This window comes from Carassius auratus, unplaced genomic scaffold (assembly GCF_003368295.1).
Source record: "Carassius auratus strain Wakin unplaced genomic scaffold, ASM336829v1 scaf_tig00214077, whole genome shotgun sequence".
Lineage (NCBI taxonomy): Eukaryota > Metazoa > Chordata > Actinopteri > Cypriniformes > Cyprinidae > Carassius > Carassius auratus.
The window spans coordinates 1091638-1110147 of NW_020527513.1; the positions used below are offsets into that span (position 1 = coordinate 1091638).

The following is an 18510-nucleotide window of genomic DNA, read 5'->3' on the forward strand; positions in this document are numbered from 1 at the left end:
ACAAAATAGAACTGATAACACATTAATTAAACAACCGTTAGGTTTGAGCAAAATCTGCGTTCATCCTATTTATTTTCATATAAAAGGAACAAAACAGAAATGATATCGTGTTCATTAGCAATATTTTTAAAGTACTGCTACATTGTCCCCCAAAGGGTACCATTTTGGCCCCTTTTTTTCTGTGTGGCCTGGATGAGTGTGAGATTTCCCGGCCTAAAATTGTGTCCCAGTCAGGCCCTGATGCAAACTGTCGGACACTGCTATTATTGTTATTATTATTATTATTATTATTATTATTATTATTATTATTATTATTATTATTATTATTATTATTATTATCAATTCAAATTCAGTATTATTAGTTTTTTGATTATACAATATCATTGCATCACATTCACGAAATTTTCATTTCATACTGCCAAAAAATGTAGAGAGCTTTGCAGTTGCACACACTAAAATCTTGTTTTTTGGGACAGATACAGACTTGAAGTCTTTGTACTATATTTATGAAATGTGCATGGTTGTTTTCAATAAGAGAAATGGATAAAAATTAATTATATGAAATCCTTTATAGCAGGCTTTAACAGTATTTGTAGTATAAACTTTATCAGATTATTATAGCAGGGTCCTGTAACAGAAAACATTATATGGTTAGCAGCAGCACAAAATGTGCTCATACGGCATTGAATATATATGACTGATCATCAATAAGGAATAGATCCCGTCTACTTTACAAGATCTAATTTCTCTTATTTGTTATTTATATCCAATTACCCCTTTCCCTACCCTTTCAGTCTCTATTTCTCTCTTTATATCCCTCTCTCCTCATATGTTTTCCCTATCATTTGATAGATTGCAATTAGATATCTTTGTAAAATCCAGGAGTTGTTACTCAATCCTGCAGTTTTACATTTCGGTATTGTCGTCAGTAAATTGCATCCTCTCTTCTCCCCTCACCCTGTGTTCATCATGTCTGATGTACAAATACTCCTGTTTTTTTACTTCTCTTTCATTTTCCGTTACTGAGCTTTCTCTTCCTCCCTCACTGAGTGTAGCTCTTTATCCATAAATCATAAATTATCAGGTGGAGTTGACAGAAAGAGAAAAGATTTCATGCAATAATCATTGAATCTGCTTAAATATTAAGTTTAAGGTAAACTGAGCAGAGTGGTTATGTTGGGAAATACATTTCAATGTACTGATCCGATCAGATTAATGTTTAAATAAGGCTGGGACCACAAATGTGGGCATATAAACTGTCTGCAATGAGGTCATCATGGTTTATGTCCCATACAAATCTGCAATGAGATTGCATCTGAAGTTATTGAACTTATATATCCTATTACTGCCACACCACATAACCTGGCATAATCCCAAATTAATTGCATTTAAAGGTTCTAGTGTAAATTACCATTTCAGTTTATGAAATGTTTCTGCTTAGACATGTCGAAAGCTTGTTTAAAAGTAAGCTTCCCCATTACTTCAGTAACAGAATCATAAGAAATAGAGGCTGATTGTTGTGGCATCAGATAAGAACAGATCCAGGTTTAGATTTCAGGATGACTGAAACAGAGATCACTGTACAAACAACCATGGATTATTTCTGATGTTTGTTCTACAATAATAATACTAAAATACATTGAAATGATTTAGTCAAGTCAATTCACCTCTATTTCTATATCGCATTATACAATGTGTCAAAGCAGTTTCACAGAGATTCAGAGCACCTATTTGCCTTTTTTTGTTTTTGTTTAAATACTTAATTTATAGATTCCAAAATCTTAATTTTCTGGTAATCTTCGTCATAATTTTTGGTAATGTGACAGATAAATAAAAAACCTTTAAAAAATAGCTGATACTCTATTTCTATAAGCACAGCAGAAACATTGTATAGGTTGTGTTTGTGTGTGTGTGTGTGTGTTTGTGTGTGTGTGTTAGAGAGAGATTTCATATATCCTTTGTTGCTTTTTTACTGCTGATACAGAAACCCCTTATCTTACCAATCCAATGCACTTTAGAATACAGCCTGCAACTCAGACGGAAAAGGGCAATGAAAGATAAGGAGAGAGGTATCAGATGGATAGAGTGTCACCTCCTGAATGTTAGAAAGCCAAAAAGCAGACACGGTATCCTTTAGTCTTTCTTTGCCCTCCTGGATAAAACACACATGGGCAGGGAGAAGGATGATATTCTGTGGACTTGTACAGAGGAGCAGATGCTAGAGTCTGACAGAGAGAAAGAGAGAGGGATCAGTATAGACTGAAAGATGTGAAAAAGCAGAAAGAGGTTCAAATTGATTTCTTTTGGTTTTTAAAGAACAATTACCACATTTGCCACGTCTTCCTAATTCAGCTTGAGTTACTGAAAACAGTTCTGAAAAATTCACAGGAGAGTAACAATTGTAATTGCACGGAAGAAACTTCAGATAGGCCCATACTGGGAGGGGTAAAACAGGTGTTGTCTTACTGTGTGCGTGTGTGTGTGTGTGTGAGAGAGAGAGAAAGAGAGAGAGAGAGAGAAAGAAGAGGAAGAGAAAGAGAGAGCGTGCCATTGTTGCAGGGATGTTCATGATTATTCGAGAAGGATCAGCAGGAGGGGCAGATAGTACCAGCGGCATGAGTGCTCCACCGGAGAGAACAGCCAAACAGGTAGAGTTGTGCATGCATGTGCTTCTATGTGCATTTTATAGACATTTGTCTTTAAAATATTCAGTTCTTAATATAATCTGCTTAAAAGGCAACGTGAGTCATTTTTGTAATGTTTTCCTTTATCCCAGGATAATATGCACAAAAAATACCTAAATCATTGGTAGAATGATTTCCATGAAAAGTGTAAACTCTGACACTATCAGAGCATTGGCCCGGGGTTATTATAATTTTTTTTTTTTTTAGTGCTCTGACCAGTCTGGCAAAATGACATAAATTTGGGGGTGGGGCTATCTGTTTGTCTGACCAATAGAAGACATTGTTGAGTAAACCTTTTTGCTTATTTCACTCTTCACTGCAATTGCTACTCTCACCTAAATTTCAGGCGAGGCTAGGCACATCTCAGACATCTCTACTCTAATCAAACCTTATGTGTCCTTCACTCCCATTCAATTATTGTTATAATTAGCTGTAAATGTCCCCGGTTGCTGATTAATCATCAGCTTGGTTTAGGATGGCTGATCTCCTGTGTCTTCTGACAGGTCCAGGCCGCAATCAAGAAGAAGGTGGAGAAACAGAGGAAGCAAGTTGAAATGGGTGTTGTGGAGGTATTTAACAGTAATTTAAGACCTAAAATGGGACAGAGAAAGAATCAGCCCCTCCATCCACCCAGCAGAAGTGGAGATGGTGAGGAGGAAGAAGAGGAGGAGCCTGCTAAGACTGGGGAACCGAAGGAGAAGGAGGAACTCGACCTGAGAACCATCGTGGATTCTGTTTTTGGTCAAGTAAGAGTACACAAGCTGGCAACAATTCATATCACATACACATGCTGCCATTTCATGCCCTTCTACCTATAGCTGTCTCAAAACTACCTTCTTTTTTCACGTTATTTGTTGTGATATTTCAACCAAAATTTCTTATATTAATAGAACTCGAGTGGTATACATCAGACTACTGAAGGCCCATAGCAGGTCTTTAGTCTCATGGGTATTCCTTGTGCCTGCTCTGTTAGGTAACTTTGTTGATACATGAAACAGACGATCCCTTGTTGAGCTCCGCCAACTCATTTCTTTTCTATTCTAAGTGACACTCACTGTAAGAGTAACTGTTGATCACAAACTTGAAAATCTGGAAGCTCAGAGTCAGACCCAACATTTATTTTGATTAAATGGTATCGTATCCATCATGATATTTGACTAGGCAAGGCAAGGCAAGGCATTTTTTATTTCTAAAGTGCATTTAAAACTGCAGCTGCTGACCAAAGTGCTGTACAGTCTAAAAACATTTAAAAAAAATCAAATACACACTAAAAGAAAATACAATACAAGGAAACAGATAGACTAGCAAGAGAACACCCTGGTTAATAAAATTACATTGATGCAAAAGCCAGAGAAAAATATTTAAAACACTCAACATTGGATGAAAGTCTAATGTGTACTGTGCTGTGGAGCCGCAACAGAGAAAACACAACCTCCTTTTAGCTGTATATTTCACCTGTATGGTACGCTTGGATGATTCTAATTGTGAATGCAATGTACAAATGTTTTCAAAAACACAGCATTGTGTTATCTAGGTGGTGTTTAACGGTTTTTTCCAAGTCATAACATCATTTAAAATAATTTCACTGGAGCAAAGTCAGGCTGATTAAGTAACAGTGCTATTTTAGTGTTATTAGTGTTATATAAGTGTCATTCTTTTTTTTCTTTTTTTTAAGTCGTTTAGTCATTTTCTTTCTTTTTTTTAAAGTTAAACTTACTGGAGTTTTTGTTATATTTTCTTCAGTTATATCTTTTGTTTACATGTTTTGGTTATTTAATTTTATTTCATATTTTAGTCTTAATGATATTATAATTTAGTTTACTATTCAGTCATATTTTTTATTGAATGAAACCAGTTCATTTAGATGTAAACACATGAAGTAAATTTTTATGGTTGCCTGGCAAAACAGTATATGTTTTTTTTTTTTTTTTTTTTTCTACAGTATATGCTTTTTGAATATATGATGTTAATGTTCTGGGTGTCCTGGAGGGACTTAACTTCATTAGCAGATAGGTGGTTAGGTGACTGTCAGACATGAGATAACAGGTTAAGGAACTGTCCTAACAAGCACATCTGTCCCCTTGTGGTTCACCTGCTCATGACCTGATCTTAGTCTTGTGGTGTTGCATTCCTACACTAGGATAACCTTGCATCCAGTGCTAATCACTTGATATTGAGCTTGAATCACCAGCAGTGAGCACACTAGAAACCCAATCTAATTTAGTATGATGCATGCAGTCATTGCCTAAGCTGTGTATTAACATCTTTTATTGCCTACCTACATGAAATCAAAAGTACAAATTAAAAAATGAATTATTATAGGTTATATTGTATTAAAAATGTACATTTGCACGGTAATTATCATTAGAGCATTCACTGAAACTCTATCCATTAGTTTAAGTCACCTGAGAATGGGTATTGTTTGATAAAAGAGTTAACACATAGTTTAGGTTGACTAGTCTGACATCTGGTTATCTTCAAGTCAGTGAATAAAGCTGGAGATTTGAACTTGATATGTGAGTTACTCTCCACTGAAATCGATTTAATAATAAATTAAGCCCCCACTACACATATGTCAGACTACAAAAACAAGGCTCTCAAACTACAGAGAGGTTGATAGCTAGGTTTTATTTATCATCTCGGGCCAGTTGAACTGTGGCAACAAATTAAGGTGTTTTTTCTTTTTTTATATATAACCATGCATGAATTTTAATAGTTTATATATAGCTATTAACACAGCTTTAAAGATAGTAGTTTAGGAAAGGAGCTTTGAAACTATTTGATGCCATGGACCCCCCAAAAAGATGATTGCGAGACATCCACTTTCTAAAACATAAATTCATATTTAGATTTTCATGTGCATGTAAAGACCCATTTGTGATGTGTGTTATAAATGTAACTTATTGTTTGGCAAATTAAATATTTAAAATATATAAAAAAGGGGTTTATTATTTTATTTATTATAAATCAAATATTTTGCAGACTGACAGTACCTCCTAGTGGCCACTACTTTTAAGATCCTTGATCTAAAACCAACCAAACTGTCCTGACATGTCTCTCTGTCACTCACTACACACAATGTGAACACAAACACAGCTGGGACTCCAGTCCCACAATGCTCTGCTGCTCATAGAGTGACCTCGTCTGATTTGATTCTAATCTGTCATGTTGGCCCAAAAATGCAGAGTTAAACAAATTCCTCCTCATACACACCACACTTGCGTCATGATGGTTATTATTACAATAAATAATAGCGTTCATCTAATTGTTGATCTTTTTTAAAAACAGCAAACCATAATGTTGGCACAGAAAAACATTTTAATACTTGAACATGTATGTGTGTGGATTAGAGTAGATTATAGTTCTGACAGGCTGGAAACGCAGGGCAATGTCACTGGGATTTACTAAAATATGAGTGCGGATTAAAGAGCGGTTCTCTGTTCATCTGCCCAAAGGTGTGTTCTGATTAGTCCAGGATTATCACACGTGCACACAGCTTCAACCTCAGTAATGTTTTGTTTTTTAAACCTCCTGTATTCTTCATTCCTATTTCTCTATCATCTTCGTCATAATAATTTTACAAGCTAAGAACACTTTCTTAATGATCTACCTGTAATATCTGAGACAACTAAGAAAAATTATATTCTGACTACAACAATTTGAGTAAACTGTTCAGATGAAAAAATTAACGTGAATTTCAGAATGTCTTAGTATTTGGTTTGTCTTTGTTTGCTCTAATAATGGTGAAAAAAAGTCAGATTTTGAGATGAGCATCTTGTAACAACACAAAGGGAGTCTGTATGAACAGTCACACATTATTATTTGATGAGAGAATTTTCTTTGTTAAAATAATGTATCAATTTTAAAATCATTTTTATATTTGATTTATGATTACATTTTGAAAAACAAATTAAAAATGTGCCGCCACATCAACTTATTTTTTTAAATGTAATAATTTAATGTTATTTCAATGCTGAGCAATACATTGTGAATTAAATGCACACTTATTTTGCCCAATATGTACTTCAAACTCTCTGAAAAAGAAAAAATATTAGTCACTGAAAAATATTAGCAAAATGAATAAATGTCGCAGATTAATCGACCACTGCTCTTCCTTGCACTTGTTTGCTTCTCCTCGAATCTCCTTGTTCTCTTTTTCTCACTCTCTGTACATCATCCCATGGCTCTCTGACTTTAATCTGAAATAGAGGGGTGGATTAAAAAAGCTTCTCATCTTCTCGTCTAATTCTCACCCTCCCTTACCGCCCCCTCCTACTCTGCATCCCTCTCTTTCAGCTTGCAAATGAAATCCTTTGCAAGGACCGCAATCTGTAAGGAAAGTGAGTGGATAGGGGAGAGAGGGAGAGACGCAGAGATTGATTAAGCGAGATATGAAGATGACACAAATAGGTAAAAGTATGAAACATTAGTGTTATTTGTATTTTGCTTTGTCTGATAGTTATAAGAGAAGGGTCTGAGATGAGAAAGAATGCAAAGATTTATAGATACATTTGTTGGGTTGTTTTTAGAAACTAAACAATATGAACTTTAAGTAGCTTATTATGGAAGCAGGTGAGTATTGTATTGCCAGTCCACTCAATAAATTAATTACATAAAAAGGGCAGAAGAGGAGAGGTGGGAATCTTCACTGAGGACTAAGGCATGGAAAATTGCACCAAACCATCAATGAAAAGCAAAATTAAGAAGGTAAGATAAACATATTTAAAGGTCAGGGCCTATATATCAGGGAACTGTGTGTTTGTGTTAATTATTATATTGAAATGAGTGGGAGAGAAAGCATACTTCAAAACTTACTTCAAAACTAAAATTATAATACTTCAGTAGTTTAAGGACGTGTCAAACAAATTGACTAAACTGTGCTTAATTAGATTATGACTCAAGCAAAATGTGGCCCCACTCTAAGGGTGTGGCAGAGGGTGAAGGGGTTGGGCCAGTGGTGCCAGGGCCCCGCCCACTCGGAGAAGCAGATGGAGAAAATGAAGTAACTTCTGAGTTTAAGGGGCCTCTGAATGCACTAGTCCAAAACTGCACCATGCTGCAAAACATCGTTGGACCAGCATGCATCTTCCTAAGACAGGGCTTCGCAAAGTCACAGCTCGTATGTACTTTGAAAAATTGAAAACACAGTTTTTAGCATCTACATTCTCCCCTCACATTCATCCAAAAGATCATCTGAGCTATTTCAGCAGTTTTCTCATCATCATTGGGAATCATCCACATTTCACTCCCTCTTCTAGTTGTAAAAGATCATGCGGACAGTTGTAAGAAATACAGTTCTTTATGGAACCTCAAAGTGGTTAAAAAAGCTGTTTGCAGGTTTGTTAGGTTAAAGCCTATTGGCTGCCATGCAACTAAGCTACAACTCAATAGTTGGGGAAAAGTATGATTTTATCTCTTATACTAACCAAGGCCACAATTATTTGATCAAAAATACAGTTAACAGTTAAATTATAATTTATTAGTTAAATGTGAAATTTTCAGCAGGAATTATTCCAGTCTTCAGAGTCACATATAAATACATACATTCATAGATACATAGTTGCTTCTGGTCCTCAAATCTGAGGGGCTCCTTCATTTTTACATAAACATATCTGTAATGCTGAATGAATGACAGCGTAATATTATTTCACCCATATTTTGACATTTTATTCTTACAAAAAAGTATATCTATATGAATTAAAAATTAAGCAGCGCAACTCTTTTCAACACTGATATTTTATGTAATATTTATATATGAATATATGATTTTATCCATATAAAATATCTCTTGTTGAGATGAATGAAACATTTTAACAATGCTTTGTATTAAAAAGAAATGTGAGGATACTCAGTTAACTAAAGGATTTAGCACTGGATTTGTGGCATATGTAATCCTCCGGTTTATACGAATGTGTGTGTGTGTATGTGTGTGTGTGTGTGCTATAAGGTATTGGGTATTATACAAAAAGCTGTAAATGGAAAAGAGAATCATCTATGGCACTTTGTTTAACCTCAGCCGCTCTCTTCACAATGTGTTGCGTCTTTCTCTGTGTTCTCCAGGGTTCAGGTTAAACCCCCAAATCTCCTTATCTTTTAGCTGTTGCCAGACAATTTTGACAGTGTAATCTAGTGACTACCCATTTCACTACATTACTAGTCCTCAAATACGCATTTTGCCCAACTTTCTCTTTTCCATGTCCCCACCCATGTGTTTTGTTTGAGTCTATTTGATGATTCAGATTCAGAGATAATGCCAAATAGAGACATGTCTTCAAGTGCATCTGTGTTTAACATCTTTCTTATGTCTTCATTTAACAGGACAGGGAACTGCGTCCAGAAGAGATAGAAGGTATTCACAGAAACCACACACCTCACGAAGTGTCAGATTGGAAAACAACCTGTTCATGCATTTCATCACCTCCATCCTTGTGTTAATGCAGAACTAAGAGAAGCCTTTAAGGAGTTTGATAGGAACAAAGGCTACATCAACTGCAGGGACCTGGGCGAATGCATGCGGACGATGGGATACATGCCAACAGAGATGGAACTCATTGAACTGAGTCAACAAATAAGTGAGTTACATCATCTTTCAGAGAGCATTTATGATCTGTGTGCCTTCATCCAGACATTATCGTATTGTGTTATAGTGTAAACACTGAGACCATGTTTATATATATATATATATATATATATATATATATATATATATATATATATATATATATATATATATGATAATGGATATTAAACATTTGTATTTCATTAAAGAGAAAAATAATATATTTGAAGTCATATATTCCTGTATTTTTTAGGTGGGGGTAAAATTGACTTTGAAGACTTTGTGGAGCTCATGGGCCCCAAAATGCTGGCAGAGACAGCAGACATGATTGGAGTCAAGGAGCTGAGAGATGCCTTTAAAGAGGTAAACACACTCACTTACATGTACAACTGTGCTGACTGCAGCCGTCAGTGGCCTTACTGACAATTTACTGCTGTGCAGTTTGACTCTAATGGAGATGGACAAATCAGCATCACAGAACTGAGAGAAGCCATGAAGAAGCTGATGGGGGAGCAGCTAAATTCCAGGGATATTGACGATATACTTCATGATGCTGACCTCAACGGGGACGGACTTGTTGATTTTGAAGGTAAAGGAATGATGGACAAATAATAAAATAACTTGCTCAAACTATTGTAAACTACTGTTTACTTTTTTGTTTTGTTCTTCCTCACTCATTTTTTCAGAGTTTGTGAGGATGATGTCACGCTGACGAAAGCCAAACAGAGAGACTTTATTTTCATTATGAGACTCTAAGAGGGACATATGGTGCAGCAATCTGAATGTCTTCGATAACCTATGCCACATGAGATACAATTTGTAAAAAAATAAAATATTATTAATAAGCATTATTAAGCAAAAGAGCAGTGTCTCATTTCAATAGACTAATGTTGTAAATGTACTGTTTCAAAAATATATTTGTCTGATTACGAGTGTATTGAATTTGTATAGTGTGTTTTTTAATAAAAACCTTTGGAATACAGTAGTTTGTTAATTACTTGTTTATGCCTTGTCTTCTTGAAAATTACAATACCCACACTCTAAAAATGGCTGGGTTAAAAATAACCCAATTGGCAACCCAGCACTGGGTAAATATTGGACAGAACACGTGCTGGGTTAAAGTAACCCAGCATGCTGGTTTACACATTTTAACCCAGCATGCTGGGTTATTTAGAAAACCCAAGTTAGAGTCATTTTTACCATTTGTGGGTTTGCATTTTTATGATTCTGGGTTATTCTTGCTGGGTTATTCTCATAATTTCACTTTTGCTTAACAAAGCAATCATGGATTAATAAATAATGAAGAATACAGGTTATTTAGACTGTTAAAAAATTATTTTAATGCCATCTGACATTCAAAAATTTGTTCCAATGACAAACAATATGGAATTTTCCATTTTTTTTGTTTCCAGCAAATGCAAAATAAATAATTAAAATAAAAATCACAGAATTACAATTGCAATAAATAAGAAAATTATTTCTGAATGACCTGTGTCTAGCTGTTTAACTATTACATTTTGACATGTTTAGCTATTTAAATACACAGTGAAATGACATTGACAATTAACATTCTTTAAATTTAAATGTAAAATCATTTAAAGATGTCCTTAAATGTATATCAAGTATATAAAGACTCCTATGTAGGTAGATGTGCACTGCTTAGGGTAGTTCAACATATAGTTCACCCAAAAATGAAAATTCTGTCATTTATTACTCAACTTCATGTCGTTACAAACCCGTAAGACCTTTGTTCATCTTCAGAACACAAGTTAAGATATTTTCGATGATATTCGAGAGCTTTCAGACCAGGGTGAATAATTAGTGACAATTTTCATTTTTGGGTGAACTATTGTCAAACACTTAAGCTCTGAAGCAAAGATCTGCACCTGAGAGCAGTGTACTCTGCTATAGAGCCTGTCAATGGAAGGACAATTTTCAAAAGGAATTGCAAATTATATTTTCAATTGCGTTTTCCATGTGACAAAATCCAAACACAATTGCAAATCTTGAACAAAAACACTTTCAAAAACACTGAACAAAAATTACTGTTTCATTTTTCATGAATGCACAGTGACTGCCAAATTTCAAATGGAAAAGCAAAGTCCGTTTGCAGCTGTATTTTCCATTTATTATGACTAATAAGCCTGTCATATTAAACAAATACTGCATCATAGCAGCTTTACAGTACTAAATAGGAAAATAGTGTGTAATAATGCAAAGGGACAACAGTAAACACTCAGTTTTCAGTTAAAGTCAGTTCATCATTGATTCAGTGATGTATCGTCCCTCTGTGCAATCAAGTCGATGATATCGCTTGATCTTAATGGTCCCCAACTAAGGAAAACCAAGAAACCAAAACTCCATCGGTGACAGAATGGAGAAAAAAACCTTGGGAGAAACCAGGCTCAGTCGGGGGGCCAGTTCTCCTCTGACCAGACGAAACCAGTAGTTCAATTCCCGGCTGCAGCAAAGTCAGATTGTGCAGAAGAATCATCTGTTTCCTGTGGTCTTGTCCTGGTGCTCCTCTGAGACAAGGTCTTTACAGGGGATCTGTATCTGGGGCTCTAGTTGTCCTGGTCTCCGCTGTCTTTCAGGGCAGTAGAGGTCCTTTCTAGATGCTGATCCACCATCTGGTCTGGATACATACTGGATCCGGGTGACTGCAGTGACCCTCTGAACTGGATACAGACTGGATCTGGTGGCTACGGTGACCTCGGAATAAGACAGAAACAGACTAATGTTAGCATAGATGCAACATAAGAACAAGTACATGAGGTGTTATTAATTACCATGTCTGTTTTTTCACTGTGTCGTACATGTTACCTGCCAAAACTCAAATGGAATCGCAATTACTTTAGCATCTGAATTTCCAATGCCTCACATGGAAAACTGTCAATTTTTGCCAGAGGTGGGACCCTACTATGGAGAGTATTTGTATTGGGAGGTGATGTCACTCAAAGACAATTGTGCCAAAATGCTTTGAACAATGGAGGTTAAGGCACTACTAAAGGCATCTGCCGCTCTGAGAGATGCGTGTTAAAGAACAGACAGTGCAACCCGGATCTCCCTATATTCTTGGCACCTCACACAATAAATCATTCTGTAATTTTTACCCCAAATGCAGCTACTATCTCCTGCTAACAGTTAGAACCACATGGTACTATTGGTCAATATTCACCAATAACCAAATGCTTTTCACCTGATGAATAAAATGTAGGGTAAGATGCAAATAGGTAAATAAGAGTAGAACTGCAATGTTGTTTTGCTGACGTGCATCAGAGTGCAAACAGTGAGAGATTTGGGTTAAAAACTTCAGAATATATCCCAATAAAAAACACGCCATAGTATAGTCCCACCCTTGACACAAATTGACAGCTTTCTGTGTAAAGCATCTGAAATGCAAATGCTTTTCAATTGCATTTGGACTATGTGACAATGTATGCGTCCACATGTGGAAAAATGCTATTAAATATACAATTTGCAATTCCTTTTGAAAATAGTCCAGAATATCCTTACCTGTCCATTGATTATGATCAATGCCTGAGAGATCTGCTGGCATTTTTAAATCGCCACGACAATTGGATGGGGTTTTGTGGACTCTGCTCAGTTAAGGAATTCCATGTTTGTTCCAACCTTTAAAATAAAGTAAAAAATATATAAAAAAAGGTTTTAATAACAGTGTTTCAGTTCAATTAACTGTGTGAAGTTAATCATGAAATTTAACCATCATGATTATTTGTTAAATTCACCTATGAGTTGGTCTACAGAAGCAGAATTTGCTCTAGTGATTGGCTGAAAGGTGTGCTTTCAAACTGTCTATTCAATGGGATTTTCCAGTCATTATAAATCACAGTTTTATGTTAATATGCTGGCTATATCAAACACACACAGTCACTGGCACAGATAAGGGCGATCACACTGAATGCGTGCACACAGATATTTCTATGACAAGTCACGCAGGTACTGGGCTACTCCGCAGCTTTAAAACAGTCCATATATAAACACTTATAGGTGTACCAAAGTGATAAGGACAAGTCAAAAACACGATCTGGATGTTTATGATGTTTACGCTCATAAATTATGTACATTCTGAACACAAAGTTACTAAGTGCAGCTTTAACTATAACACGAAATAAAAATCTATGTGCGTTTAAGTTACGTGAGGGTTAACGTTAAATTAGTTGATTATCACAGACAAACAATTATGTAAAATGAATAATAAACAAGAACTTACCGTTAGACGCCTCAATAAGACTGCACTCGAAGAGTTTTTCTCTCACAAATGTATCCTTGTGCTTTTCTGACAGGAAAAAAAAACATTTTGAATTATAATATGCATGTAAAAATACTTTATAAACCACACAAGCATCAAATCACCTCACTAACGCGGCCTACGTCACTCGCTGTGCGTGCGCGCACATTGAAATGCCCTGAGACGTCGATTCTTTTCCGGGAATCACTTTGTTCGAGGATTACTGAACCGATTTATTTGAACCGGATCGTCGGTTCTCTTAGACCAGCGGTCCGACTATATTGTACGTAATTTATATGATTTACATGTCGATATGGACAACTGTAACGTTAGTCGTTTACATTAGAGCAGAAAGTCGTATTCACTTTTTGAACTCATTTGACTCACTTAAATGTCAAATTCGCTTTTCAGTGTCAGAAACTACTTTTTCCTCTATTTTCACAGGTATTCGCATATTTCAGCCATCCGTCACTGTCTGAAACTTAATAAAACTGTATTAATCTGTCGTCTCAGATACCTTAACACGATTATGCGAGTCATGTAACGTTGCCCGTTTGAGGTAACGTTAAACAGTTCATCATTTAACGTAAATAATGTTGGCCTGTAGACGTTTAACAGTATCGTTGTCGCAAAAAAAGTTATAATTCTGCCAATTTATAATAATTATTAAAGAACAAATTAAATAAACTTACCTTAAAACAGTTGAAAGCCGTGGCTTTGCCCCGTTGTTCTTGCAAAATGACAGTTGGGGAGCGATTTAAACATCTTCAAGGCGCGTTAAATAACCCAGCGCTGGCCTGAAACAACCCAGCGACTCAACCCAGCAGGTTTAACCCAACACCTGGTAAACTGAAACTACCCAAAAGTGTTTAAAAAGAAATAAAATAACCCAACAAAATGACCCAACATACTCAACCCAGCATTTTGGGTTAAAAAATAACCCAGCCGTTTTTAGAGTGCATGAGAACTTTTTTTATTTTAATTTTTGGTCTGCAAAGTCTTTCAGATATGGTAATGTGACGTGTCCAATTTACTTCATTGGTATCGTCTGACTGAAGGATTGTTGAGTTGCACTGACAGACTTTTTCTTTTTTCAGTTTTCTTTGTTTGTGCACACTTACAGTACTGGCCCCTTGGACGTTTGACGGTCTGACGTGTCTTTCTTTCTTGTAGAGTCGAGTGGTAATGTGAGGCCTCCTGCTCACGTTATCATATGACTCTTAACTCGGACATAGGCCTATTTATTTTAAACTTTTATTTGTTATATTTAGCATATATAGATCAGTGATGTTAACTCGCAGAGCAGTCCAGATGGATGCATGGATATACCGCCATCTTCTGGCTGGGTCTTTAAAAAAAGACAACGTTTAGCTCACATGCTGTTGATGGGAACACTAATTCAAAAACGTTGTTTTCCCTTCAATCTATTCCAGTATTCAGTATATATTTACATCAGTTAGATGCAGTAATGAACGGGGTCTACTGGTGGCTCCCTGATCTAAATAGCATGCCACCTTTTTAGACACAGCAGTTTCGAAAAAGCCAGACAGTATTTTATTTTTTTTTCTGTGGTATTAAACTTCTCATATACCACTGTTATTAGTAATATAACGTCGTATGCCAACTGCCAAATAGAACACATACAAATTAATAAAATTTATGAACGCACATAAGAACAGAGAGAAAGTAGGGATTTTTTTCTTCTGTACAGTGCGCTTTACAATCATGTTATCAATCATGTTACAATCACCATCTTTTGTTATTATTATTATTAATGTAAACTGAAATTATATTTCCCAAATGCACCATATTTCTCTTCCTATTACTGCAAGTTTCATTGCGAGTCTCATGATTTATATTGACAGCCATGATTATATGACAGATTCACAAAGACTAAAGTTTGGTATCAAGCTTTTAGCATTTTATTCAAAAGGTGACCAGGATTCTGTACAGCAGGCAAAGGGAGATTTCTAGGGCCCAGGAGCTTTCCTCTCCTCATCCCTTTATCTCTCCCTCTCTCTTTCCATCCTCCTGGGGCAAGGGGGATGTGAGCCGGGGAAAGAACAGATGACAAAAAAATTAAATAAATTATGGAAGAAAAAAAAAAGAAGCCATGCAGGAGTGAAAGAGAGGAGAGGAACTAGGGAGGAAGATGGAAGTGTTTTTATTGGTGTCTCCGTCCCAAACAGAGACACCCAGAGGCCTGGGAGAATCACAGCACCGCTGGGCTTTAACAGCTTGACAGACACAGACTGCAATGTGAGCCAGGGAGTCTGTCACCCCGAAAACATCTGCCCCTTCATAACAGCAACACAGGGAAGATGCAGCCTCTCAGATGTCTCTCCTCCTCTCCTTCCTCTTGTGCCCCTCTCCCTCTGCTCCACCTCTCCTCTTCCTCTCCTGGTCCGGGCTTCACTTGCTGGCCATGGTGTAGCAGCCGTGTGGGTGCCACTGCATGTCACGGATACGCCTCACAGACTGAAACTGAGGGCAACGGGCGCCGTACTCGTTAAAGTGTCTGTATTCACCCTTCTCCAGCAGGAACTGGCTGCCACGGTATCCAGGATACTGATAGCCCACCCAGCTGAAGAAAACAGAGAGGTTAGTTTGTGCACCCTTGATACTGTACTATGCATAAGCTCAATTATAAAATAAAAACAGGGTTATTAAAATTAAAAGTTAGTTTATTTCAGCTAGTTTCCCAGGCAAAATGTAGCTCCTATTAAAATAAAATTAATAAAGAGTTTAAGACATTAGAAGAAAATAATAATTAAAATGACAAAACACAATTAAATTATGAAAACTTTAACTACATTTAGACATTTAGTCATTTAGCAGACGCTTTTATCCAAAGCGACTTACAAATCAGGACAATAGAAGCAATCAAAAACAACAAAAGAGCAATGATATACATTATTTATTATTATATTAACTAAAATGAAAATTAAAATGTACTATAAATATAAGCTAAAACCATAAAAATAAATAAATACAATAAAATACTTTTATGTTGCTTTTTTTTTAGTTTGTGCACCCTTGATAATACACTACGTAAACTCATAAACTCACTGATTTATATATTTAATTTTATACTTATATTTAATATACTAAAATCATTAAAATAAGATTTTCATAAATTAACAAAATACTTTTACAGTATAATTATATTATTTCAGCTAGTTGCCAAGTTTCATTTAGTAACCTGATGTACTAAAATAACTAGATGAAATAAATAATAGATGAATAGATGAAATAAAAAATGAATAAAAACTAGACATAAAAAACTAATAAAAATGACAAAAAAGACTAATTTAAAAAAAAAATCAAAATAGTATCTCAATTATGCATTTTAAGCATCTTGTTGTGCAAGATATGTTAATGTTATATCTATCTATATTATCTCTTTTAAGTATTTCTTCTAGTTTACAGTTTAATAAGTTCTTGACAGCCATGTTTGTCAGTACTGACAAGTTTTTGGGATCACCACAAATGCACAGAGGTTTCATCAAATGAAGCATCAGGGGCTAAAGATACTGTGCACTTACGTTCCACAGCTGACCATGATACTGCCAACTCTGTCGGTGAATCCGTAAGAGAACAGACTAGGAACGTCATCATCCATGATCTCCATCTTGCGGCCCTTGTACTCGCCCACCTCATACAGGCAGATCTTGTGCTTCTCAGGGTCCTGCAGGAGAAAATGCAATAAACGCATTGTGAAAGCATTCAAGTAATGGGCCTAAAGTTGTGAGAGCATTTACACACCATTCTGACGGGTCTGAAGGAAAGCAAGTAGTCGTTCTTCTGGCAGTTGCTCCAAGAATCCCAACGAGGATACTCACCCTTCTCCAGGATGTACATCTCACCACAGAAGTTCATCTGCTCAAAGCCCACAAAACTGCAGAGGGCGCATAAAGAGGTGAGTGAGGTATGTTATTGTTTCTAAATCATGCATGTTTAATATAGATGCAGAGATGCTTACGGGCCACACTCCACACGTAGTGAGCGAACTCTGTCCATGCCCATTTCACAAACATTCATGCACTCAGCGTTAATCTCAATCATGCGTCCCTGGAAGTTCTCCTGGTCGAACACATACATCTAATGGAAAGAGAGAAACCTATTATTATCATTTTATAAATCAATGTCCAAGCAGACAATCACATGTGAATGCTTATCTGAAAGCTTTACCTTGTAGGACATCATGCCCATCTCAGACTTCTTGCTCTGAGCTGCCTTGCCGTCGGTCTGGGAGGCAGTCTTTTTTTCTCCACTGGAAGACATGGCGCCTGGGGTAAAATTAATAATAGAGAAGTAAAACAAGGAATATTCATATGTCAGAAATGAGAGATAAAAATGATATTTAGAGAAATTAAATTCAAAGAAATGTCAGTGCTGACCACTAAAATATTTGATGGAAGACAGGGATGAAGTGTTTTAGGAAGTGAAAAAGACAAAAAACAATATAAAACATAAGGGTCTTTGGGGGAAACAAAGTGGTAGGGACAAAGGGAAGTGTGTTGGTGTTGATGATGGTAATGCAAATCATTATACTCTCCAAGCTGTTAGGTTATAGTTGAATGTGTATGTGTGAGTGGATATTGTGCTTACCTGTATTCAGTGAGTGTGTGTCCGTACCCAGGGTTCACTCTGAGAGTGTTTGCATCTGACCGTGCTCTCAGCTCTTATACCCTGGCGCTGAGTCTGTGAGGATTACACTGAAACAATGAAACATGCCGTGTTCAGCACACTCCACAGAAAAGAAGCCCCTCATCATCAGCAGAGTGAGAAAAAGAGTATATGTGAGAGCCAGAGTTCCAACTTCAAACATATCACCACACAAGCTCCAACATTTCAGCCTAATAAATAAACAATATGGGGGAAAAACTATTTATTTTTAGAGAGACTGAAATTGAAAAAATTACTGAATGTGACCCTTTTTTATACCACTTTACCAGTGATTTAAGAGTGGTTAACACAGTTTTTATATTATCAGTACATTTGGGGCTAAGGAT

At 36.2% G+C, this 18510-nt stretch overlaps 2 protein-coding genes across 2 annotated transcripts; one reads left to right on the forward strand and one right to left on the reverse strand.

Annotated features, from left to right (window-relative positions):
* Positions 1 to 1939: 1939 nt before the first annotated feature.
* cabp2b (calcium binding protein 2b) lies at positions 1940 to 10042 on the forward strand. Its single transcript, XM_026256552.1, has 7 exons — positions 1940 to 2648; positions 3188 to 3430; positions 9003 to 9033; positions 9125 to 9256; positions 9497 to 9606; positions 9685 to 9832; positions 9930 to 10042. The coding sequence occupies exons 1-7, from the start codon at positions 2562 to 2564 to the stop codon at positions 9953 to 9955; spliced, it is 777 nt and encodes a 258-aa protein (XP_026112337.1). The 5' UTR covers positions 1940 to 2561; the 3' UTR covers positions 9956 to 10042.
* A 5352-nt stretch (positions 10043 to 15394) lies between these two features.
* Positions 15395 to 17806, reverse strand: crybb1l1 (crystallin, beta B1, like 1). The gene is made up of 5 exons (XM_026256542.1): positions 17687 to 17806; positions 17478 to 17596; positions 17261 to 17393; positions 17041 to 17183; positions 15395 to 16079 (listed from the first exon to the last, which is right to left on the reverse strand). Exons 1-5 carry the CDS (start codon positions 17777 to 17779, stop codon positions 15908 to 15910), a joined length of 660 nt encoding a protein of 219 aa, XP_026112327.1. The 5' UTR covers positions 17780 to 17806; the 3' UTR covers positions 15395 to 15907.
* Between the last annotated feature and the right edge of the window lie 704 nt (positions 17807 to 18510).